At 42.7% G+C, this 26,012-nt stretch overlaps 1 protein-coding gene across 12 annotated transcripts in view; it reads right to left on the minus strand.

Annotated features, from left to right (window-relative positions):
* Positions 1-26,012, minus strand: part of FAM13B (family with sequence similarity 13 member B) — a 91,118-nt gene that overhangs the window by 58,294 nt on the left and 6,812 nt on the right. For 11 of the 12 annotated variants that reach the window (XM_054488793.2, XM_063665515.1, XM_054488796.2 and 8 more), the window contains exons 2-7: positions 19,709-19,875; positions 17,622-17,813; positions 16,970-17,182; positions 6,845-7,022; positions 6,089-6,230; positions 2,084-2,244 (exon numbers count right to left, since the gene is read on the minus strand). In XM_054488793.2, the coding sequence (XP_054344768.1) occupies positions 2,084-2,244; positions 6,089-6,230; positions 6,845-7,022; positions 16,970-17,182; positions 17,622-17,778 (851 nt within the window). In that variant the 5' untranslated portion in view covers positions 17,779-17,813; positions 19,709-19,875. The remainder of the gene's footprint in view (positions 1-2,083; positions 2,245-6,088; positions 6,231-6,844; positions 7,023-16,969; positions 17,183-17,621; positions 17,814-19,708; positions 19,876-26,012) is intronic. The other variant, XM_063665516.1, reaches the window with a different exon arrangement.

A 26,012-nucleotide genomic window follows, 5' to 3' on the forward strand; every position in this document is an offset into this window, starting at 1 on the left:
TACATTTAAATACACACAAGTGGCCAGGCACAGTGGCTCACACCTGTAAGCCCACGAGCTCAAGGCCAGCTTGGGTGACATGCCGAAACCCCATCTCTACAAAACATACAAAACCTAGCTGGGCATGGTAGCGAGCACCTGTGGTCCCAGCTACACAGGAGGCTAAGGCAGGAGGACTGCTTGAGCCCAAGAGGTAGAGGCTATACATGAGCTGTGATTGTGCCACTGCACTCCAGACTGGATGACAGAGCGAGAGAACCTGTCATTAAATAATAATAAATACACAGAAGGAGCTAATGGCCACCTTATTGGAGAGCAGAGCTCTAAATTAACAAAATTAGAGGCCAGGTGCAGTGGCTCACTCCTGCAATCCCAGCACTCTGGGAGGCCAAGGCAAGCGGATCAGTTGAGGCCAGGAGTTTGAGACCAGCCTGGCCAACATGGTGAAACTCCATCTCTCCTAAAATACAAAAGTTAGCTGGGCATGGTGATGCGTGCCTATAGTCTCAGCTACTTGGGAAGCTAAGGCATGAGAATCACTTGAACCCGGGAGACAGAGGTTGCAGTGAGCCAAGACTGTGCCACTGCACTCCTGCCTGGGTGACAGAGTGAGGCTCTGGTCTCGAAAAATAATAATTAATTAATTAATTAACAAAATTTAAAACACCCATTTAAATCTATCTTGAGGATCTATTGTAAGGTCCTCAAGAAAACACTGTTAATGACAGGCTAAACTGGGTCACGTCCTTTAAGCAGTCTGGAAATATTTATCAAAAGCCAGAGAAAGGTTCACTCTTCAATTCCAGTAAATTTATCCAAATAATTTAGGAGGAGGAAAAAAGGGCCAAACAACAAAGGTGTTTTTTTTTTTTTAGTAGCAGTACAGTACTGACAAGCTAGCTGAAACAACTCAAAATATCAAGAAAAAAGAATGTTAGAATATAATTAAATATCTGAACATATAGATAATATTTTAATATATAATTAAAATACAGTTAAGAGACCATCAAAAAATAAATTAGAAGGTCATGTAAACACACATAAAAGCAAAAACAGAATGCTAAATCGGGCAACAGAGAGAATAAACATGTTAATATAACAAAATTATGATCATGTTTGAAGAAACCATAGATTAATATAAAGATCCAGAGGCCTACAGAGAAATGTAATAATTGTGTTTAGCAGCATTTAAAATTACTTCATAATTTTCCTAAATGGCAATAGATAGCTCTTCCCTTAGATATTACCAGTTACTTTTAAATGACATTTTGCTTTCTGACTCAAATTATTATTTCCTCTTCTTTTTAACCACCATTCCACTGAACACAAATTAAATGAAAAATATCTAGTGGACTAAATATATAGCTGGATCCTCCTAAGTAGAAAGGGTTAGTAAACCATGGAGCTTTACAGAGAACTAGCATAGAATTTAGCAGACCTAAAGATACATGTGGGGAGTATGACAATGTAAACTGGGTCACATCCTTTAAGTAGTCTGGAAATATTTATCAAAAGTCACAGAAAAGTTCACTCTTTCTCTTGAGTTCTCTAAAGTTTCCTAAATAGCGTGCCCAGTGGTCCCAGCTATGTGCTGGGATAGGGTCTTCAGCCTACCACATTTATCGAATTTACCCAGCATGCCATGTAAATATTATCATTTTGTACATGAAAAGAATTGGAAAGCACTATCTTAATGGATCAGAGTTCCATCCTTACAGCCTAGTTACAACTAATTGTAGCCTGGAAACAGGATACACAAGTCAATTCAGCCACTGTATTCCTTCTCTAACGATGCTACTTCCGGAGGTTCTGAAATTTTATCCAGCCCAATTAATAAGCTAATACAAAACAAACTTTAACAAGAAATATTTGTAAGAGGTTATGTTTTTGAAAAAAGGTATTAACACTAATAACTGAAAATTCCTTAGCAAGACTGTATCTTTAAATTTTACTTCTTGATCTTTTTCACACACAAATGCCAAACTTTCACATATAGTTACAGTTTGTGTTCCTGAGTGCTGGAGTGAGTCTACACTTCGAATGAAATACTCAAAAGCTAAAGTTCATTCAACTGAGCTGTTACCTTGTTGTTGCCGTAACACTATTTGATTCCAGGATGTTTTCAGTCATCCTTAATTGTACCACCTCTGGCATGTCATTTGATTTTTCTGCACCCTCTTCTGGAAGTTCTTCAATATGTTCCAGCTTTTCATCTTCCTCTTCTTCCTCAGAAAGTTCATTAACCTATATAAATAAAAGGAAATTCAGAATTAAAATGTAATGAAACTGTTAACACATCTAAGACATACTATTCTATGAAAATTTTAAACACAAACAACTCATTTTTATTTCCTCATTTCCTAGGAGCAATCTCTCTTATGGAGTAAGTAACTGTCAACTTTCTCATATCAAAATAAAATTGCAACCAGACAAATGTAACATTTTGAAGCAGGATTAGTGTATCACTAGTTGCAAATTAGTATATTAGTATATTGCAAAATTAGTATATCTAGGAATATAAGTAAGCCTGTAAGGTATAGTTAACATTAAGAAAACTTAATTTTCTAACTAGTTTCGTAAATGTAACACAACAGACTTTTAATTGATCTGATTTTCCAGGTACCTTAAACAAGTCATTTTAATACAGTAAGTGTGAAAAAAGAAGGGCAAAAAAAATGTTGCCTTAATATGTTAGCTACATTTTAGAAAATGTCAGCTAACTTCTAAGTGATTCAGATTGAATTATTCATGAAAAGATGGAATCCTATAACAAGGAAGAACTCATATTTTGACCAGTAAGCACAAGTCAAGGTTATAATTATCTTGCTAGCAGGAGCTCTAAAATGTCCTCCATTATCAAATTGGCTACGTAGGTAATCACTAATAAAAAGATACTGAAATATTAGAGAAGGAAAACCAGCAAAATATTTTCAAATGAGTTTTTAAGTTATCCCAAAGAAGAAACTATCTATAGAATTGCTTAATATAAACTAATACTAGTCATTAAAGACTCTGAGCAATAAAAGTATGCTTTTTCTCCATGCTAGAAAAATGCAATAGAAATATCTAGAATAAATGTGTTTACTACTACATGTAACAGTGGTGTTTTTCCTGATGGACAAATACAGTTACTAGAATACTATCAGAAAGTAAAACTGCAACCAAAAGAAAGGTAATTACACTGTGATATTCTATCACACTCCTAATCAACAAGTACAGAGTGCCTATTTTAAAGTATAATACAGGCTGGGTATGGTCGGTGGCTCACACCTATAATCCCAGCACTTTTGAGAGGCTGAGGGGGTTGGAACCCTTGAACCCAGGAGTTCCAGACCAGCCTGGGCAACGTGGTGAAACCCTGTCTCTACAAAAAAGTACAAAAATTAGCCAGGCATGGTGGCATATACTTGTAGTCCCAGCTACTTGAGAGACTGAGGTAGGAGAATCACTTGGGCCCAGGAGGTCAGGGCTGCAGAGAGACATGATTGTGACACTGCACTCCAACCTGGGTGACAGAGTAAGATTCGGTTTCGAAATTAAATAAAGTATAATACAGTAGTCAAAAGCTAGGCCTCAGAGGCAGAAATACCTATATTCACACATCCCTACTTGCCCCTTTCCTGGCAACTTATTTAACTTGTCCAAGTCTTCAGTATAAAATGGAGATGCTATACTAACTACCTCACAGAGCTGGTTGAAAGGATTAATATACGTAAACTCTTCAGCAATGTCTATACATGATAAGCAATAATGCCTATCATTATAACTGAAATTGTTGTCATTTCTTTAATAGCATAGATCCTAGTTTCTACATGTAACATCATTTTTTACATAAATGAAGAGAGCATCCACCATCCAAACTACCTAAAGCAGGAGGTCTCAACCACAGGTCTATCAAGGTCACTAGTCAGATGGGTCACTAAAAAGTTAAAAAGTCATTATTAACAATACTTAGGCCAGGCGCGGTGGCCCATGCCTTTAATCCCAGAACTTTGGGAGGCCGAGGTGGGTGGATCACTTGAGGGCAGAAGATCGAGACCAGCCTGGCCAACATGGCGAAATCCAACCTATACTAAAAATACAAAAATTAGCCGGATGTGGTGGCATGTGCCCGTAATCCCAGCTACTTGGAAGGCTGAGACAGAATTGCCTGAACCCAGGAGGCAGAGGTTGCAGTGAGCCAAGATCGCACCACTGCACTCCAGCCTGGGCAACACAGCAAGACTTCGTCTCAAAAACAAAAACAAAAATAAAAACAAAACAGTTAGTGAACCATTAAGTTCACATGTAAAGTACATGCAACAGATTCTGTATAATTTGTTGTGTTTATAAATGTCTTTCCTAGTCTATCCCACATCATGTATAATGCTAATGAAAAGGACTGAAAAATCACTGGCCTAAGTGATTAACTGAGAGGTAAGATTTCAACACAAAGGTGAAAATCTCCAATGATAGATCAGGTTTTAAAGTAGATCTAATGGGAAATTATCCTCTTTCCCCATCTATGTATTTTATTAACTAGTGAAAGTTGAGAGGATGTACTTAATATCCATCTGGTAATCTAAGCAAGGAAACACTGGCCAAAAAAAAGTTTTCAGAAGTATAAAAGGGGGCCAGGTGCAGTGGCTCATGCTTGTAACCCCAGCACTTTGGGAGGTAGAGGTGGGTGGATCACCTGAGGCCTGGAGTTTGAGACCAGTCTGGCCAACATGGCGAAAGCCTGTCTCTACTAAAAATACAAAAATTAGCCAGCCATGGTGGCAAGCGCCTGTCGTCCCAACTACTCGAGAGGCTGGGGCAGGAGAATTGCTTGAACCTGGGAGACGGGGGTTGCAGTGAGCCAAGATCACACCATTGCACTCCAGCCTGGGTGACAGAGCGAGACTGTCTCAAAAAAAAAAAAAAAAAAAAGGTTGGGGCAGGGGTGGGAATTATTGTGGTTGATTAATAAAAGCTTGGCACAACAGCAAACTATCAAAAAAAATTTTTAAAGAAGGCTTTAAAAACTGAGAATAAAAACTTATTCAGTTCACACCTTTTTGGTACAGAGATACTATTATTTTAACATTTTTGTTTGTTTTTAAGATGGAGTCTTGCTCTGTCGGTCAGGCTGAAGTGCAGTGCTACGATCTCGGCTCACTGCAATCTCCGCCTCCCAGGTTCAAACAATTCTCCTGCCTCAGCCTCTCGAGTAGCTGGGATTACAGGCATATGCCCCTATGCCTGGTGAATTTTTATGTTTTTAGTACAGACAGTGTTTCACCATGTAGGCCAGGCTGGTCTCAAACCCCTGACCTCAGCTGATCCACCCACTTCAGCCTCCCACAGTGCTGGGATTACAGGCGTAAGCCACCACGCCTGGCCTATTTTAACATGTAATATCACACTTTTTAAAATCATTTTGTGGGGCCGGGTGTGGTGGCTAACACCTGTAATACCAACACTTTGGAAGGCCAAGGCAGGAGGGCTGGTTGAGACCAAGAGTTCAAGACCAACCTGGGTGACATAACAAGACCCTGTCTCTATAATTAATAAAACCATTTTTTAAAAGATTATAATGTAACCTCAGAAAGAGATTTTAATATTCTAGAGTCACCAGAATTTAAAAATTACCTGCCACTTAAACTATTAATATCCAGATGCTTCCCATTAGTGACAATTATTCTATTGCGTTGATTTGCTGTATTACTGAAGAAAAACTTCAAATTTTTAAAAATGTGTACTGAATCTTTCCCTCTACTTTAAATTTCTCACCCCTTGCCTATATTTCTCTATGCTAGCAGTTTCTCTGCAAAAAACCAAAACACTGCATTATCCTTACAAAATAAACAATAGGAAAAGAAACAAAAAATCTCTACCACATACTCTAATTTTAATGCCTTTTCCTTATTAATAGAATTATGGAGGACAGGATGTTGTTCAGGAAAAAAATCATGAATGTGCCACCTATTGATTACATATAATAACCAAGATAATTACTTCCAGGTCAGTACTTAAATTCCACTTATGTCTGTGGCAAGTCTTTAAGAGCATATTATTCTTAAAAAAAAAAAAAAAAAAATTATCCCTCCAAATAGAATATTCTCACCTGTTCAGTAATTGAACTTAAATCATTAGATGAAAAATCTTCCTCTTCATTCTCAAAAAACTCATAGTAGTTTTCCAGAAGTCCAGCCATTATCCTGCTCACTATTTCTTGCTCTTTCATATCTTCCACATCTGTGTAAATGCTAAGAATAGAAGTCCAAATTGAATTGCGAGTTCTTAAATCAATCACAGGTAAAGGTAGAAGACAACCAATGAGATTCTTTATGAACATGGGCAATTTATGTCACCATTCTGTGCTTCCATTCTCCCATCTGTAAAACCCACCTAATTTGTACCCTGTTCACAAAAATGCTGTAAGAATTAATCATATCTACTATAAAAAATGTTCATCAAGCAACCTACGATCCTTGGGAGACAATATAATGATTCCATTTCACATATCTAATTTTTTTTTTTCTTTTTTATGAAATGGAGTCTCGCTCTGTCGCCCAGGCTGGAGTGCAGTGGCGCGATCTCGGCTCACTGCAAGCTCCGCCTCCCTGGGTTCACGCCATTCTCCTGTCTCAGCCTCCCGAGCAGCTAGGACTATAGGCACCCGCCACCATGCCCAGCTAATTTTTTTATTTTTAGTAGAGACGGGGTTTCACCATGTTAGCCAGGATGGTCTCGATCTCCTGACCTTGTGATCCGCCCGCCTCAGCCTCCCAAAGTGCTGGGATTACAGGCGTGAGCCACCGCGCCCGGTCTCACATACCTAATTTTTAAAAATTAAACAAAAATTTTTGAAACAACTTACTGGAAGACATCTGGACCAAAGACAGCAGCCAAAGAATTTGCAGACCAAATTTCTTCATGATGTGATGCTACATTGGCTAAAAATCTACACAGAAACTTTAACAAACTGTAATTAACAGGTGGAAGCTGTTGCAAGAGGAACCTCAACTTTCTTCCAAATTCATCTTCATTATTATAATCTATAAAACAATAATAACAGGTTTTTTTCAATAAAGGAAAAAGCAAAGCTCTGATATTTTGCCAGGTTCACATTACTCTACCCACATCACCTTTTTACTACAACAATTCAAAACCTCTTCACTTCCTCTACTGGGGCCAAATGCCTTAAGGCTTTGTATTTCACTTATGAAATGGAAAAGAGGTGGAGAAGAGGAGCTGGAAAAAAGGAACTCAATCCCTTAATTGCTGGAGGATGTTTTCCTCATCTATTACTCATTGGCCCCAATTCTCTAGTTTTTTTTTTTTTTTTTTTTTTTTTTAATTCTCATCCTACTGTCTCCAGCATGACTGTACCTGTGTTTCCACACTAGTGCCAACTATAAGAAGTCAAAATGCACTGGCCATGCCAGATGATACAAACCACTAGTGAGCAAAGCAGAGATGCAATTTGAGGGGCCAATAGTATCAGTGATACCTTTCAGCTTAGATGAAAGTAAAAACAAGGAAAGAACAAGGTAACAGTGTGATTTTCTTCTCCTGGTTTCCTAAAATAAACAATTATCTTCAGCAATATCAGTAGAACTAAATTAAAAGGTCTTTCATTTCTCGTCTGTTTTTCTCCTCTAAATTTATGTTGGTTTCTGCTTATCAAGTAAACTTTATCACACAAGTTAGGCCTTGTATTTATTGTGTCAATGAGTTTTCATTAACAGAAACTAGACCCGTATTCATTCCACTGATTGGTGAGGATCCCATTTGGGAGAAATAAGTGCTCAGAGGTCCTCTCGAAATGAAGTGATTTATTGTGCTACATGAGTAAAAATCAATTAAATTATGTTTCATTTTGTATTTTTCCGCAGGTTCTTAAAATTATTTTACTGAAAAACTCTTGGTAAAAGGTTACGGTCATGATATTAGCTATCTCTGCAAAATAATACTAGTCTAAAAAGTTTATCAGGAAATAGGACTCCAGTACTATGTTGATTAAAAAAAAAAAAATTTGGCCTGGTATGCTGGCTCACGCCTGTAATCCCAGCACTTTGGGAGGCTGAGGCAGGCGCATCGCCTGAGCTCAGGAGTTTGAGTCCAGCCTGGGCAACATGGCGAAACCCCATTCTACCAAAAATACAAAAATTAGCTGAGTGTACTGGCACACACATGTGGTCCCAGCTACTCAGGAGGCTGAGGTGAGAGGATGGCTTGAGCCTGGGAGGCAGTGGTTGCAGTAAGCTGAGATCATGCCACTGCACTTCAGCCTGGGTGACAGAGTGAGACCCTGTCTCAAAAAGAAAAAAAAAAGGCTGGGCGCGGTGGCTCACGCCTGTAATCCCAGCACTTTGGGAGGCCGAGACGGGCGGATCACAAGGTCAGGAGATCGAGACCATCCTGGCTAACACGGTGAAACCCCGTCTCTACTAAAAATACAAAAAATTAGCTGGGTGTGTTGGCGGGCACCTGTAGTCCCAGTTACTCAGGAGGCTGAGGCAGGAGAATGGCATGAACCCAGGAGGCGGAGCTTGTAGTGAGCCGAGATCGCACCACTGCACTCCAGCCTGGGGGACAGAGCGAGACTCCGTCTCAAAAAAAAAAAAAAAATTTATCAGGAAAGGCTACAGTCACGTGAGTTTTACTTAAAATTTAAAATGCAACCAATAACAACTCTTCTATACTTTGTAATATTACCAGCTGTCTATTCAAATGTACCAGTACTTCAATTTTAAAATCAGACAGAATAGTCCCTGGATTAATGTTTAAATCACTGTACCTATAACTGATGAGAAATTTTAACAACCTAAGCATTTAGCAGAAAATTATTTTAGAAAATCACATATCAAAAATGCAAGCAGTTAATATTACCAATATAATGAAGATACCAACACCGACAACTTCTACCTAACATTCTCTCCAGCTCTGTAGCACTTAACGTCTAGCATACCTATCCATATGTTTATTTTTATCATCTATTTTACCATCTTCCCTTATCCCCTATAGCATTTTAGTTCTGTGAGGGCAGAGATATTTCTTTCTTTGAGACAGGCTGTCACTCCAGGCTGGAGTGCAGTGGCATGATCACTGTGGCCCACCACAGCCTCAACCTCCCAGGCCCAAGCGATCCTCCCACGTCAATTTCCTAGGTAGCTAGAACCACAAGCAAATGCCACCACAGCTGGCTATTATTTGAAGTTTCTGTAGCAACAGGGTCTCCCTATGTTGCCCAGACTGGTCTAGAACTCCTAGGCTCAAGTGATCCTCCCGCCTCAGCCTCCCAAAGTGCTGGGATTACAGGCGTGAGTCACCACACCCAGCCATGAGGGCAGAGATTTTCATCTAGTTTTTTTCAGTGCTGAATTCTCAGTATCTGGAGCAAGGGTCCCCAGCCGGGGCTGCAGACCAGTCTGTGGCCTGTTAGGAACTGGGCCATACAGCAGGAGGTGAGCAGCAAGTCAGATCAGTGGTGGCATTAGATTCTCAGAGGAGCAAGAATGCTACTGTGAACTATGCATGCAAGGGATCTAGATGTACATTCTTTATGAGAATCTAATGCGTAATGATCTGAGTTGGAAAAGTTTCATCCCAAAACCATTCCTCCTCTCCATCAGTGGAAAAACTGTCTTCCATAAAACCAGTCCCTGGTGTCAAAAAGGTTGGGGACTGCTGATCTAGAGCACTGCCTAGCATATAGCAGATGTTCAATAAACATTAATTGAATTCACTGAATGAATACACAATAACTGAAAAAAGATGTTGAACATACACCATTTGACTTGAGGTGGTAAGCTTGTGGGCAATACTGTTTTTATTTGAAATGCTATCCTTATCCAAAGTTTTGTTTGGCTACATTTCTTCTACACATTTGTACCTATACTGGCCTATATCTCAAGTCTTCAAATAAGGCAGAGAAGCATTTCAAATACATTAAATATATACATACTTGCTTAAATTTCTTTCCTTTGGAGTCTACTTTCTAGTTAAATCATATCCAGGGAAAATAATGTATGTATCAGAGAAGTTTCCCCTAACAATTCCTTCAAGTACTGCAACATTTTTTGGAAATGTTCTAACTAATCCACAAAACTGCTAGCTATGTTTTCTACCAAAACACAATGTATAAGCAGTTGGACTAACCATTATGGTCTAATCCAGAAGTTGTCGACATCTGACAATGAACAGTTGTCATGACTTTGGGGAAGACAGTGCCTTTGGTAGAGGTCAGGGATGCTGCTAAACATCCTAAGGTACACAATTCCCCATCACAAAAAATTATCAAGCCCAAAATCAACAGTACTAAGGCTGTGAAACCCTAGTCTAAATAAAAGGTTTAACCACACCAGTGTATGCACTGTCCAGCTACCACAGAAAAATGAAACCACTTTTTAAAAACAAAAGCTGAAATGCAACTGCAACAGTGCTTCTTCCATGATCTTAAAAGCAATAACTGTCATGTATTTGTGAACATTAAAATATTATCATATTATTTATCTACAGCTGGGTGCCATGGCCCATGCCTGTAATTCCAGCACTCTGGGAGGCCAAGGTGGATGGATCACTTGAGGTCAGGAGTTCGAGATCAGCCTGGCCAACATGGTGAAACCCCATCTCTACTAAAAATACAAAAATTAGCTGGGTACGGTAGCACACACCTGTAGTCCCAGCTACTCAGGAAGCTGAAGCACGAGAATCACTTGAACCTGGGAGGCAGAGGTTGCAGTGGGCCAAGATGGTCCCCCTGCACTCCAGCCTGGGTGACAGAGCAAGACTCTGTCTCAAAAAATAAAAGAAACAAATAAAATTATCTACAGTAAATGAAGAGAGGAAACTTTGTTCAGAGATCTAGACACCTTCCCAAAATAACTAAATGAATGAATGAACAGATGATATTACAACATAAATGCCAATATCACCCCAAATACTACCATACCTAGCTGCACAGCTATTAAAGAAACGGGTGTATATGTGAGTATATGTACACACATACATACATATGCTAATGATTATATATGTATAAGTGGAAAATAGAAGAAAACAGTGAATTTCTCATATTAAACATGAAAGCACTTATTGACCATAAGCATTTTTGCTTTTTTTTGCATATCTTTTTTGCAAATTTTTGCATATCTTAAATTCCTTCACAAGTGAATGTCAGCATAAGAATAAGTAACAAGATGCGTATTGTAATTCCATGAATGTCAACACAGTACATGGTGCTGTCATAATTTTAAATGAAAGCCAGGCCATGGCTAAGATTGAAACTTTTTCAGATAGCGTAAATGCGTGATTTTTGAAAGAAAAGAAGGGATAGGATTGGTTTACAATTTATGACCAGAAAGTTGTGTCTTTGAAGAGGAACTTAGTTGTCCCAACAGTACACGATGCTGTCATAATTTTAAATGAAAACCAGGCCAGGTACAATGGCTCACTCCTATAATCCCAGTGCTTTGGGAAACTGAGACAGGAGGACCACTTGAGCTCAAGAGTTCAAGACCTGCTTGGGCAACATAGCAAGATCTTGTCTCTACAAAACATAAAAAAATTAAAAAAATTAGCCAGGCATGGTGGTGCACGCCTGTAGTCCCAGCTACTCAAGAGGCTGAGGCGAGAGGATCACTTGAGCCCTGGAGATCAAGGCTGTAGTGAACTAGGATCACACCACTGCACTCCAACCTGGGCAACAGAGCAAGGACATTTCAAAAAAACAACAACAAATAAATGAAAACCAATTGAAATGACAATCCTAGTGAAAAATAAATACCTTCTGATAGATTCTACCAGTAAGTCAATGACTTTGCTTCCATTAAATCTCACTGCAATTATTAATTTATAAATTTTCATTCAGGACTGAAAGATTATCTGACTCTTGAAACTTTAAACACATGTCTGCAATTCAGCTAACAGAGGGAACATGGAAACCTATCACTATAAAGAGAATGGCTCTAGAGTTATTTTAAAAGGCTCAAAAAACCTTTACCATATTGGTTTCAGTTCATATTTAATAAATGCAAAATGCTTATTATGTGTCTCAACATAAACATTTGAAAAAATACCTGTAATAATAAAATGGATTCGAAAATTCAAAACAAAAAAGCGTAATTTTGGGGGGAGAAAAATTAAAGTGATGCATTGAAAAAAGGGTAGCCTTACTAATAACATTTCGTTTTAAAACCTGTTTTTTGATCCAGATTATAGAGTAAAAGAACAGGACTGAATCAGGTTACCCATTCCTGAATATAGCAAGTTCAAAGTAAGCCTTATGATTTAGCTGTACAGAAAACATGGGTAAGAGGGTCACAGAACGTCTTTGCATTGACCTTTATACATAAATCAAAGACATCTAATTAACTTAGGCTCACAGTTTAAAATTTAAGAAAAAGACGGATAAACACTTTCGAAAGAAAATACACCTTCTCTGACAACATAATACTTAAGGATATATACACACATATTATAGAATGCCCAGCTGTGATAGAGATAGGCATAAAGGAAGTAGTTATAATTTCTTAGCATAACTCAATTTCTTTAGAAGCCCCGATTCAAAAACTAAATGAACTCCATAATACCAAAAAAGCCTAAAAAGGTAGTTTTAAAATTCAAGACCTCTCCCTCTCCTCCTCCCTCTCCCCTCTCCCCTCTCCCCTCTCCCCTCTCCCCTCTCCCCTCTCCCCTTTCTTCGGTCTCCCTCTCCTTCTTTTTTCGGTCTCCCACTGTTATCGAAGCTGGACTGTACTGCCATGATCTCGGCTCGCTGCAACCTCCCTGCCTCAGGCTCCTGTGACTCTCCTGCCTCGGCCTGCCGAGTGCCTGGGATTGCAGGCACGCGCCGCCACGCCTGAATGGTTTTTGTATTTTTGGTGGAGACAGGGTTTCGCCGTGTTGACCGGGCTGGTCTCCAGCTCCTGGCCTCGAGTGATCTGCCTGCCTCGGCCTCCCGAGGTGCTGGGATTGCAGACGGAGTCTCGCTAACTCAATGCTCAATGGTGCTCAGGCTGGAGTGCAGTGGTGTGATCTCCGCTCGCTGCAACCTCCACCTACCAGCCTCCTGCCTTGGCCTCTTAAAGTGCTAAGATTACAGCCTCTGCCCCGCCGCCACCCCGTCTAGGAAGTGAGGAGCATCTCTGCCTGGCCGCCCATCGTCTGGGATGTGAGGAGCCCCTCTGCCCGGCCGCCCTATCTGGGAAGTGAGGAGCGTCTCTGCCCGGCCGCCCATCGTCTGGGATGTGAGGAGCGCCTCGGACCGGCTGCCACCCCGTCTGGGAGGAAGTGAGGAGCGCCTCTGCCCGGCTGCCCCGTCTGGGAGATGAGGAGCGCCTCTGCCTGGCCACCACCCCGTCTGGGAGGAAGTGAGGAGCGCCTCTGCCCGGTTGCCCCATCTGGGAAGTGAGGAGCGCCCCTGCCTGGCCGCCACCCCGTCTGGGAAGCGAGGAGCGCCTCTGCCCGGCTGCCACCCCATATGGGAAGTGAGGAGCGCCTCTGCCCAGCCGCCCCTTCTGGGAGGTGAGGAGCGCCTCTGCCCAGCCGCCCCGTCTGGGAGGTGAGGAGTGCCTCTGCCCGGCCGCCCCGTCTGGGAGGTGAGGAGCGCCTCTGCCTGGCCGCCACCCCGTCTGGGAGGAAGTGAGGAGCACCTCTGCCCAGCTGCCCCATCTGGGAAGTGAGGAGCGCCTCTGCCCGGCTGCCACCCCCTATGGGAAGTGAGGAGCGCCTCTGCCCGGCCGCCCACTCTGGGAAGTGAGGAGCGCCTCTGCCCGGCCGCCCACTCTGGGAGGTGAGGAGTGCCTCTGCCCGGCCGCCCCGTCTGGGAGGTGAGGAGCGCCTCTGCCTGGCCACCACCCTGTCTGGGAGGAAGTGAGGAGCACCTCTGCCCAGCTGCCCCATCTGAGAAGTGAGGAGCGCCTCTGCCCGGCTGCCACCCCCTATGGGAAGTGAGGAGCGCCTCTGCCCGGCCGCCCACTCTGGGAAGTGAGGAGCGCCTCTGCCCGGCCGCCCACTCTGGGAGGTGAGGAGCGCCTCTGCCTGGCCACTCCATCTGGGAAGGGAGGAGCGCCTCTGCCCGGCCGCCCCGTCTGGGAGGTGAGGAGCGCCTCTGCCCGGCCACCACCCCGTCTGGGAGGAAGTGAGGAGCACCTCTGCCCGGCCGCCCCGTCTGGGAAGTGAGGAGCGCCTCTGCCTGGCCACCACCCCGTCTGGGAGGAAGTGAGGAGCGCCTCTGCCCGGCTGCCCCATCTGGGAAGTGAGGAGTGCCTCTGCCCGGCCGCCACCCTATATGGGAAGTGAGGAGCGCCTCTGCCTGACCACTCCGTCCGGGAGGTGAGGAGCGTCTCTGCCCGGCCACCCCGTCTGGGAGGTGAGGAGTGCCTCTGCCCGGCCGTCGCCCCATCTGGGAGGAAGTGAGGAGCACCTCTGCCCGGCTGCCCCGTCTGGGAGATGAGGAGCACCTCTGCCCGGCCACCCCGTCTGGGAGATGAGGAGCACCTCTGCCCGGCCGCCCCGTCTGGGAGGTTAGGAGCGCCTCTGCCTGGCCGCCACCCCGTCTGGGAGGAAGTGAGGAGCGCCTCTGCCTGGCTGCCCCATCTGGGAAGTGAGGAGCGCCTCTGCCCGGCCGCCACCCCATATGGGAAGTGAGGAGCGCCTCTGCCTGGCCACTCCGTCTGGGAGGTGAGGAGCGCCTCTGCCCGGCCGCCCCATCTGGGAGGTGAGGAGTGCCTCTGCCCGGCCGTCACCCCGTCTGGGAGGAAGTGAGGAGCACCTCTGCCCGGCTGCCCCGTCTGGGAGATGAGGAGCACCTCTGCCCGGCCGCCCCGTCTGGGAGGTGAGGAGTGCCTCTGCCCGGCTGCCACCCCGTCTGGGAGGAAGTGAGGAGCACCTCTGCCCGGCCGCCCCCTCTGGGAAGTGAGGAGCGCCTCTGCCTGGCCGCCACCCCGTCTGGGAGGAAGTGAGGAGCGCCTCTGCCTGGCTGCCCCATCTGGGAAGGGAGGAGCGCCTCTGCCCAGCCGCCACACCGTCTGGGAAGTGAGGAGCGCCTCTGCCCGGCCACCCCGTCTAGGAGGTGAGGAGCGCCTCTGCCCGGCCGCCCAGTCTGGGAAGTGAGGAGCGCCTCTGCCCGGCCGCCCAGTCTGGGAAGTGAGGAGTGCCTCTGCCCGGCCGCCCTGTCTGGGAGGTGAGGAGCGCCTCTGCCTGGCCGCCACCCCGTCTGGGAGGAAGTGAGGAGCGTCTCTGCCCGGCCGCCCCGTCTGGGAAGTGAGGAGCGCCTCTGCCCGGCCGCCCGGTCTGGGAAGTGAGGAGCGCCTCTGCCCAGCCACCCCCTCTGGGAAGTGAGGAGCGCCTCTGCTCGGCCGCCCCGTCTGGGAAGTGAGGAGCGCCTCTGCCCGGCCACCCCGTCTGGGAGGTGAGGAGCGCCTCTGCCCGGCTGCCACCCGGTCTGGGAGGAAGTGAGGAGCGCCTCTGCCCGGGCGGCCCCGTCTGGGAAGTGAGGAGCGCCTCTGCCCGGGCGGCCCCGTCTGGGAAGCGAGGAGAGCCTCTGCCCGGCCGCCCTGTCTGGGAGGTGAGGAGCGCCTCTGCCCGGCTGCCCTGTCTGGGAGGTGTACCCAACAGCTCCGAAGAGACAGCGACCATCGGGAGCGGGCCATGAGGACGATGGCGGTTTTGTTGAAGAGAAGGGGGGGAAGTGTGGGGAAAGGAAGGAGAGATCAGATTGTTGCTGTGTCTGTGTAGAAAGGGGTGGGCATAGGAGACTCCATTTTGTTCTGACTAGGAGAAATTCTTCTGCCTTGGGATGCTGTTGATCTATGGCCTTTCCCCCAGCCCCATGCTCTCTGAAACATATGCTGTGTCAACTCAGGGTTAAATGGATTAAGGGCGGTGCAAGATGTGCTTTGTTAAACAGGTGCTTGAAGGCAGCATGCTCTTTAAGAGTCATCACCACTCCCTAATCTCAAGTACCCAGGGACACAAACACTGCAGAAGGCCGCAGGGTCCTCTGCCTAGGAAAACCAGAGACCTTTGTTCATGTGTTTATCTCCTGACCCTTTCTCCACTATTATCCTATGACCCTGCCATATCCCCTCTCCGAGAAACACCCAAGAATGATCAATAAATACTTCATAAATTAAAAAAATAATAATAAAAAAAAAAGAAAAGTTAACGGCAATGAAAAAAAAAAAGAAAGTGAAAATACAAAAAATAAAATAAAATAAAATAAAATAAAATTCAAGAAATATATAATGCTATATGCCAACTTTATACATTTTCCTATATAATGAAGCATGTCCCTCCATTACATATATATGAATACCATTTGGCTCTAGGAACAGAAGCATTTCCTCACTTCTTGGTTCTTTGACCTTTCTGCTGCCTCTACCATTATTTTTCGTGTTCCTGTTCCACTCTAGCTAAGCACTACTTTTTAGTCACCACCAAAAAAATCTAACAAAGATACATCTTTTTTTGTTTCTTTGGCTTAGAATCTAATGTTCAATTTGATATTCATTTCCTTTAGCTAAGTGTCCAAGAACAAGTTTTAGGTATATTCCAAGCCTAGAATCAAAGTTGTCTTCTTGCTTTTGCTAGGAAATTCTATGAAACCAGGGATAAGTAACCCTAATAGTGGTAATATCACCACTAAGCAACACCTTTGGCTACTATTGGACATTGTGCCACCACACACATTACCTTACATAAATTTCTCTTCTTTCTTTTTGATGACCCCTCCTATTCCTTGTTCTTGTCTCCTCCCTTTCCTCTTCTTCACCCTGTATCTTAGGCTAATAAAACCAATCACAAAAAGTAAATAGTACTAGAGGGATCCCGGAAGTTGCCTTTCCTATGACAAGATCATACAATCCCAAAAAGCAAATGAGAAAATACCAAAGTAATCTCTAAAATACTATACTTACTGTTTACATGTCAAGATTTCTAAAAGGGAAAGACTAGGAAATTAACAACAAATGACCAATTGATAAGTATCAAATTATGTTACCTTGAGAAAGCTGCATCAAGTGAATATGTAAACTGCCAGGGATAACAGGTTCAGGAAGTTCTTGAAGAAAAAATCTAAGAAGGCTAATAGCTGAGGGAACATCTGCTTCCTTAACCAAATCCACCTCTTCTCCGCTGTCATATCTCTGCCGAAGCCACTCCACTGTCTCAGCATTTCCATTGACTTGAAAAAGTCCTTGTTGCTCCAGACCTCCTACGTTAGTTCAAGGCAATCATTCAATAAGCTGCAATGTCAACGGCTTGACCATATATATTCATTCTCCAATTAACTTAAAATACTCATACTTTTGGAAAGCCTTTCTTGGCTCCTGTGACTTGACTAAAAACCTTCAAATTATACATCTAGAAACATACTATCTCTGTTCTAAGGGATATTCTATTTTATCCCACCCCTTATATCCATTAAAAATATCCCTATCACCCCCACTAAAACTTGTTCTAGGCTGGGCAACTATCATTTCTAAGTATATGAATTTAAGTAAAAATCACACTAAAACATTAAAAAGAATTTCTAGTTTTCCTATGTTTTGGACTTTCCATATTAAAAAAAAAAATTAAAAATCCAAGGTCAAAAAGGGGTAAGTTGTGTTTATTAAAACAAAAGCTAGCCCTCAAAGTAAGGAAATGTATACCATGTTCCTCAATATAGTCCACAACGTGGCGGACTATGAATGGAACCTCATTGTCTGGATGTCCTCCCTGCTGCAGCTCATCAAGTGGAATTCCAAATATTTTGTTAGCAAGAACGGAGTTGCAGTTACTCAAGGAAGGGGAGGAGCTCTTCCTCATATCTTTTTTGCAGCCAGAAATCAAAGCTGTCTTTTCTGCCAAATGAAAGACAAAAAAAAAAAGACTATAATGATTAACAGGTGGCAATATGACTAGATACATGAAAGAAAAATGCTTTACACCTGAATGTGTTCTCGTCTATTTAAATATGTTCCAGTTAGCAGGCCCACAGTGTGTTCTACAGATGAAGTTCAGTACAATTACCTAAACATATTCCCTATTATGAAGAGTTAGTGCTGAATGCTCCCTTTAGTGCTTGCATACTTATCAAACAATAGCAAAGTTAATCATCAAAGATTTAGCAAGAGGCATTAATGTCCCAAAGACAAATTAAGGAGCAAATTTGGCTCCAAGAAAACCTTTACTGAACAAGCTTATTAATGACACAGGTAAATCCAAACCCATTCTGGACTGTGCCATATAAAGCTCATCTAACCCCCCAATTCATAAGCCCAAACAGGAGAGAATACTTTTTAGAAAGTGATGATCTAATAACCACTTTTTATAAATGATGGGCTAATAAGAACAAGATTAATGAGTTCTTATTTCTACATGATAAAGCAGCTGTAATAAATTTTTTTTTTTTTTTTTTGAGACGGAGTCTCACTCTGTTGACCAGGCTGGAGTGCAGTGGCATAATCTTGGCTCACTGCAAGCTCTGCCTCCTGGGTTCATGCCATTCTCCTGCCTCAGCCTCCCAAGTAGCTGGGACTACAGGTGCCCGCCACCACGCCCGGCTAATTTTTTTGTATTTTTAGTAGAGATGGGGTTTCACCATGTTAGCCAGGATGGTCTCCATCTCCTGACCTCGTGATCCGCCCGTCTCGGCCCCCAAAGTGCTGGGATTACAGGCGTGAGCCACCGCGCCTGGCCTGTAATACATTTTTATAAAAAAGAAATTTTTCATTTCTGGACATCAACTTTCAATAAGAGATGTCCTTTTATCAACATTGTTATTTATTTTTATTTTTTGAGACGGAGTTTTGCTCTTTTTGCCCAGGCTGAAGTGCAATGGTGCAATCTTGGCTCACTGCAACATCCACCTCCTGGGTTCAGGCAATTCTCCTGCCTCAGCCTCCCATGTAGCTGGGATTACAGGTGCGCGTCATCACGCCCGGCTAATTTTGTATTTTTAGTAGAGACGGGGTTTCACCATGTTGGCCAGGCTGGTCTTGAACTCCTGACCTCAGGTGATCAGCCAGCCTCAGCCTCCAAAGCGCTGGGATTATAGGCACAAGCCGTCGTGCCTGTCCTTAACACTGTTATTTCATAATTATCCAAAAGAAAAATTTTCAGAGCCATCTAGATCAGAAGAAATAGTTATTTGTCCTAATTTTGTAGGAATTGTGATCAGTAAAGGAGTGGGAGAAAACAATGTCTCAGATGGCCATTTCCAATATCTGACACATCAGAAAACAAGTAATCCCAAGAAAAATTTATTTTCTAAAATAAACACACTACACGTTTATTACTTTATGTAGGAAAAGAGTATTTGTAAAAGAAAGAAAAACTCAAAGGTTGATAATGAACAAAATGACACCAGCTGGTATGTTTTCCATCACCCCAGAAAAACAATTTCTTTCTCACTGCAAGAGAAAGAAAGCAAATCACAAAAATAAGTCTACTAAAATTCATAAGTTTACAAAAATAAGGTCCACTGGATCAAGTGTATACCCACTGGATCAAGAATGTCACAACATGACTAGGAAACAATGCAGCCAACTTAAAAGAAAAGAAAAAATTAACTTAAGGATAGCAAAATGCCATACATTTACATAGTCTCAGACAAGCAACATCCATTCTTCAATGTATCTGGTGCCAGCTAAGAACTATAAAACCTCAAGTTAAATTAAATAGCAGCTACAGGGGCAAGTTCCAAAATCTCTATGGATTTATAGAGCACGAGATAGTTACCATTTTGAAAACTTACCTTTCAGTACTTAAATACCTAAGTTTAAAAAATGGCTTCTGCACCAGCTACCCTCACTGAGCAAGCATTCTTTTGTCATTTATGGCTGTTTGAGATTATGGCAGAAGATCAGCCTGTAGTTCCTCATTGAAGAAATGCAGAACTCGATCAGTACTTCAGCAGTTAATCTACAAGACAAAAACAATTATTTCAATTTCCCACATCTTTAACTGTCAGAAGAGACTATTAATAGAAGCAGCAGTAAAGTCCTCTTAAGAGGTTACCTATACTGAAAGGTATTCTTCTGTCTGAAAAATCTATCTGTAACCTAAAGGCAAAACCTTGCAAAGGTTTCAGATGATGATGGAAAACTGGAGAAGAATCTTTCTGCTGAAGATAAATAAATAAACGAACTGCAAAGGAGGATATGTGACAGGACACATCTTCAAGGACTACACCATTTAAATAATCCATTTTCCTCAATTATGTGTAGACAGCCTACCCCATCCCATTCCTTCCTCATTTCCTACATACTCAGAACTAAACATGGAAGTATTTTCAAAAGATCAAAGAATCAAAGATATGATTTAAGCTTGCTACTATACTTAAGTACTTTCTTCTTTTTTTTGTATACAACATAGTGGTTGCCTGAGCTCCCTAATTTAGAGAAGCGATAGCATATGTTCGAAAAGAGCAAAAAGAACAGTCCCAGAAAGGTTTAGATTCAATTAATAACTCCGTCATTTTGTAGATACATGATGGTGAACAACTTCCATGTCTCTGAGCCTAGGTTTCTTTATATAAAATAAGAAACTACCTGTACAGGCCAGGTGCACTGGCTCATGGCTATAATCCCAGCACTATGAGAGGCCAAGGTGGGAGGATCACTTGAGCCCAGGAGTTTGAGACCACCCTGGGCAATATAGTGAGACCCCATCTCTACAAAAAAATTTAGAAATTAGCCAGGTATAGTAGTGCCTGTAGTCCCAGCTACTTGGAAGGCTGAGGCGGAAGGATCACTTCTGCCAGGAGGTGGAGGCTGCAATGGGCTGTGTTTGCACCACTGCACTCCAGCCTAGGCAACAAAGTGAGATCCTGTCTCAGAAAAAAAAAAAAAAAAAAGAATAACACCTGTACAGCTGTTAAGTTTAACTGAGATAACATATGTAGTAGATAGAGAACCAGTCTCCTCTCTCTTCTTTGCATAATGCTAAAAGACCAGCAATTAGACTAGGGAGAGAGAGAAGAACTTGTTTGGCAAAGTGTTTAATATTTGGTCTCATCATCCTTTATGAATTCTAATGGTATCATTATCCTCTGTGAATTCTAGTCATTTATTAACAAATCTTTTAATAAGCTCAGTAAACTACACTGCAGGACTCTGCCCAAGAAGCTTCAGGTAAGCAAAAGAGTAATATCAATCAGTGTGGTTTTCAAAGAAGTGTTATTAGTAACATACACCTCCAGGAGGAACATTAAAAACTGAAGGGAAGGAAAACCACATTCCCATAACAAATCTTTTAGTGGATGATTAGTTGCAAAACATCCTGAAATGCCTGCTAAGACATGTAGTTAATCTACCTACCTATCCATTTGAAAACAACTTCGAAGTTAACTTCAGAGATAAGTTATTTAACAGACTTACACTAAAAGTCAAGCTGATATCCTCATGACATAAAGGGGGATTTGCTTGATGTACTATAAATGAAAACTCACTACAAAAGTCTGTCAGGGAGCAAGTTCTATACATCACCAAAACGGCTACTCAGTGTTTAGAATGCCTTGTGAATGAAACCAAGAACCTGTTTTCTTTTTTTTTTTTTTTCGGGACAGGGTCTCACTCTGTCACCCAGGCTGGAGTGTGCAGTGGTGCAATTATGGCCCACTGCAGCCTCAAACTCCTGGACCCAAGCAATCCCCTGCCTCAGCCTCCCAAATTGCTGGGCCTACATGCACACACGACCATGCCCAGCCGTATTTTTAGTAGAGAGGAAGTCTCATGTTGCCCAGGCTGGTCTCAGACTCCTGGCCTCAAGCAATCCCTCCCACCTTGCTGGGATTACAGGCGTGAGCCACTGCTCCCAGTCAGGAGCCTATTATCTCATCTCATAACCTCTACTACCCGCAACCTCTAACTAGACAACCTGAAAGCATATTTTTCTAAGGTGAGGCTGGGTAGGAATCTATGAATTCATCAGTAAAAATTTACCCTCAATACTAGGAAAACAATCAAAGGCATCAATCTTTCTGACGACAAGTTTCTCTCTCTCCTGAGGATGATGATGGATACAGCAGCAACAAACATTAAATGAGCAGTTATGATACGCCAGGCAGTTCCATGCACTTTACATGTATTAAGGTATTCTTTAACCCTTAATTAGACATTGCAAGGCTCACCAATTTACCCACAGTCCACCCAGATAATCAGGGTCAGAGGCAGAATATGAAACCAGAGAATGTGATTCTCAAAGTCCTTGAGCTCTTAATCACTATACTATTTTTCCACGTAAATTATCACAATTTATAGTATGATAGAATGTCACATTCCGGCGCTCAAACTGGCCATAGTCTTTTTCTTTTTTTGAGACAGGCTGGAGTACAGTGGCATGATCACAGCTCACTGCAGCCTCGACCTCCCTGGACCTACGTGATCCTCCTACCTCAGCCTCTTGAGTAGCTAGGACTACAGGCGTGGGCCACCACACCCAGCTAATTTTTGTAATTTTTGTAAAAATGAGGTTTCAGCACATTGCCCAGGCTGGTCTTGAACTCCTGGGCTCAGGCAATCCACCCACCTCAGCCTCCCAAAGTCCTGGGATTACAGGCATGATCCACCATGCCCGGCCTCATACTCTTATATACATTTTAGGTCATCACTTATTTCTAGCTTGCGAACAGGTACTTCCAGAGGGCAGGCCTATGGTCCAAGCCCCAGGAGCCAATCTTTCACTTGGGACTTGTATCTAGAGCACATTGCTGAGAACTCTTAGACTGGAGAGTGGCCCAAGGTAACATTTCTGCAAACTGCAAAGTAGTTGACATTATTTAGTCCTGTTTCCTACCCCTTTTCAGAGCTTAAATCATGTAAATATTCCCTTCACATCTGTGGTGGGTTGAATAGCGTCCCCCCCAAACCTCATGTCCACCAAGAACCTCATAATGTGACTTTATCTGGAAATAAGGTCTTTGCAGGTGTAATTAGTTAAGGATCTCAAGAGGAAATCATCCTAGATTTAGGGCAGGCCCTAAATCTAATGACTCATGTCCTTATAAGACGAGGACAAGATACACAGAGACACACAGAGAGAAAGAAGAGCATGTGAAGACAGGGAGAAACTGGAGTTATGCTGCCAGAAGCCAAGAAATGCCAGGAACCACCAGAAGCTGGAAGAGGCAAAGAAAGATTCTCCCCTAGAATCTGCCCTATGGACACTTCCTTTTGGGCTTCTACCCTCCTCAACTGTGAGAGAAAACTTCCTATTATTTTAGAGCCACCTAGTTTGTAGTAATTTGTCATGAAAGTCCTAGAAAATGAATGCAACACCTAAACTACAATATTACATTCTTAAAAAAAAAAAAAAAGAAAGAAAGAAAACAGCAGCAGGCACCATACAAAAATATACCAAAAAGATCTAATAAAATGTCCTAGCAGATAGAATCAATAAAATGTAAAGAAAGCAGTTCAATAAAAGGATTGACACAAGAGAATACAATGTGTGGACTTTCAAAATAACCAAGTATTTCCAAAAGCATACTGTTATAAATCCAAACAGCAAAATACACACACACACACACACACACACACACACACACACACACACACACACACACACAGAGAGAGAGAGAGAGAGAGAGTTTTTTGAGTTTGTTTTTTTTTTGAGACAGAGTCTTACTCTGTCACCCAGGCTGGAGTGCAGTGGCACGATCTCAGCTCACTGCAACCTCTGTCTCCTGGGCTCAAGCAATTCTCGTGCCTCAGCCTCCTGAGTAGTAGAGATTATAGGCACGTGCCACCATGCGCGGCTAATTTTTTTGTATTTTTTGGTAGAGATGGAGTTTCACCACGTTGGCCAGGCTGGTATCGAACTCCTGACTTCAGGTGATCTGCACACCTCGGCATTACAGGCATGAGCCACCACTCTCAGCCCCAAACAGCAAAATTATTTTAAATACAAGTGACAGTTGCCTAGCATGGTGTTATTGACAAGGAATAGGAAATTATGTTGAATTTTACATCATATGCCTCACCATGAGATAACAGTGATTACAAACAAAGCTATATATATATATATATATATATATTTTTTTTTTTTTTTTTTTTTTTTTTTTTTTTTTTTTGAGTAGACGTCTCACCCTGTTGCCCAGGCTGGAGTACAGTGGCCCAATCATGGATCACTGCAGCCTCAAACTCCTGGCCTCAAGCAAACCTCCTACCTCAGCCTCCTAAATCACTGGGATTACAGGCATGCGTCACTACTCCCGGCTCAGAAACAATGCAATTAAACACCAATTATCAATAAAGTTGGGTAACATTCAAGAAAGTGTACCTTCATACACCAGCTATCAACCTAAGTTCTACTGGGACTCAAGGTACTTTTGCACTCCATTCAATTTCATTTACATATACAAAAATACACATACACAGTAGCAGCACACACACCCCTTTTTCCCCCCATGGGCTGAAAACTTTAGTATTGTTGAAATATTCATACAATCCAAAGTGGTCTACAGATTCAATGCACTCCCTGTCAAAATTCCAATGACATTCTTCAAAGAAACAGAAAAAGCAACCCTAAATTTTGTACAAAAGCATAAAAACCCTGATTAACACAAACAATCCTGAAGAAAATGAACAGAGCTGGAGGCATCACACTAGCCAACTTCCAAATATACTACAGAGCTATATTAACCAAAACAGCATCTACAATCAACTGATTTTTGACAAATGAAACGTACCTTTCTTAATAGCACAGAATCTTTACACTTTAATTATCTACTAAAATTAGTAGTGAGGGGCCTTTAAAAAGGGGTAGAGCACCAATATCAATACTATAGATAATAACAGCAGACAGCATTTGCTGAGCTCTTAAAATATGCCAGGCACTATTTCAAAGACTTTAACTATATCAACTCATTTAATCCTTACAACAACCCTAAAGGAGGCAAATACTTTCATTATATCCATTTTACTGATGAGAAAACTGAAACACACAACTTTTTGAGGTGATGAAAATGTTCTATGTCATAACTGTGGCAGTGATAGTTACATATGAATATATTTATTAAAACGTATTGAACTGGACATGCTGTTGTATTTAAATCATACTTCAATAAAGCTGAAGAAAATGAAAAAAGGGGCCAGGCATGATGGCTCACACGTGTAATCCCAGCTCTTTGGGAGGCCGAGGTGGGCAGATCACTCGAGCTCCAGAGTTCGAGACCAGCTTGGGCAACATGGCAAAACCCCGTTTCTACAAAAAAGTACAAAAATTAGCTGGGCATGATGTCATGCGCCTGTAGTCCCAGCTACTCAGGAGGCTGAGGTGGAAGGATCACTGGAGCCCAGGGAGGTAGAGGCTTCCAGTGAGCTGTGATCATGCCACTAAACTCCAGCCTGGGCACCAGAGAGGGACCATGTCTCAAAAAAAAAAAAAAAAAAAAATTGGTCAGGCACGGAGGCTCACACCTGTAATCCCAGCACTTCGGGAGGCTGAGGCAGGTAGATCACCCGAGATCAGGAGTTCAAGACCAGCCTGGCCAACATGGTAAAACCCTATCTCTACTAAAGTAAAAAAATAGCTGAGCATGGTGGCACACGCCTTTAATCACAGCTACTCAGGAGGCTGAGACAGGAGAATCGCTTGAACCCGGGAGGCGGAGGTTACAGTGAGCTGAGATCGCGCCATTGCACTCCAGCCTGGGCAACAAAGAGAGACTCCATCTCAAATAAATAAATAAATAAATAAATAAATAAATAAATAAGTGAAGTGTGGTGGCACACACCTGTAGCCCCAGCTACTCAGGAGGCTGAGATGGGAGAATTTCTAGAGCCCAAGAGTTTGAGGCTGTAGTGAGCTGTGACTGCACCACTGCACCGGGCCTGGGCAACAGAACGACTCAAAAAGATGTGCCAATAAAAAATGCCACATTCATGTAAAAAAAGTTCTACCTTCAAATAGAATAGGAAGGAACAATAAAACTCACGTTTGCCCAAATGCTTTGACAAAATAGGATACAATTCACATAGAAAGGTTTAAAAGAGCTATCTCACTACTTGTTAAAGCCAAAAAACTACATAAATACATCTCTATTATCATTGGTATAC

This window comes from Pongo pygmaeus, chromosome 4 (genome assembly GCF_028885625.2).
Source record: "Pongo pygmaeus isolate AG05252 chromosome 4, NHGRI_mPonPyg2-v2.0_pri, whole genome shotgun sequence".
NCBI classification, from domain to species: domain Eukaryota; kingdom Metazoa; phylum Chordata; class Mammalia; order Primates; family Hominidae; genus Pongo; species Pongo pygmaeus.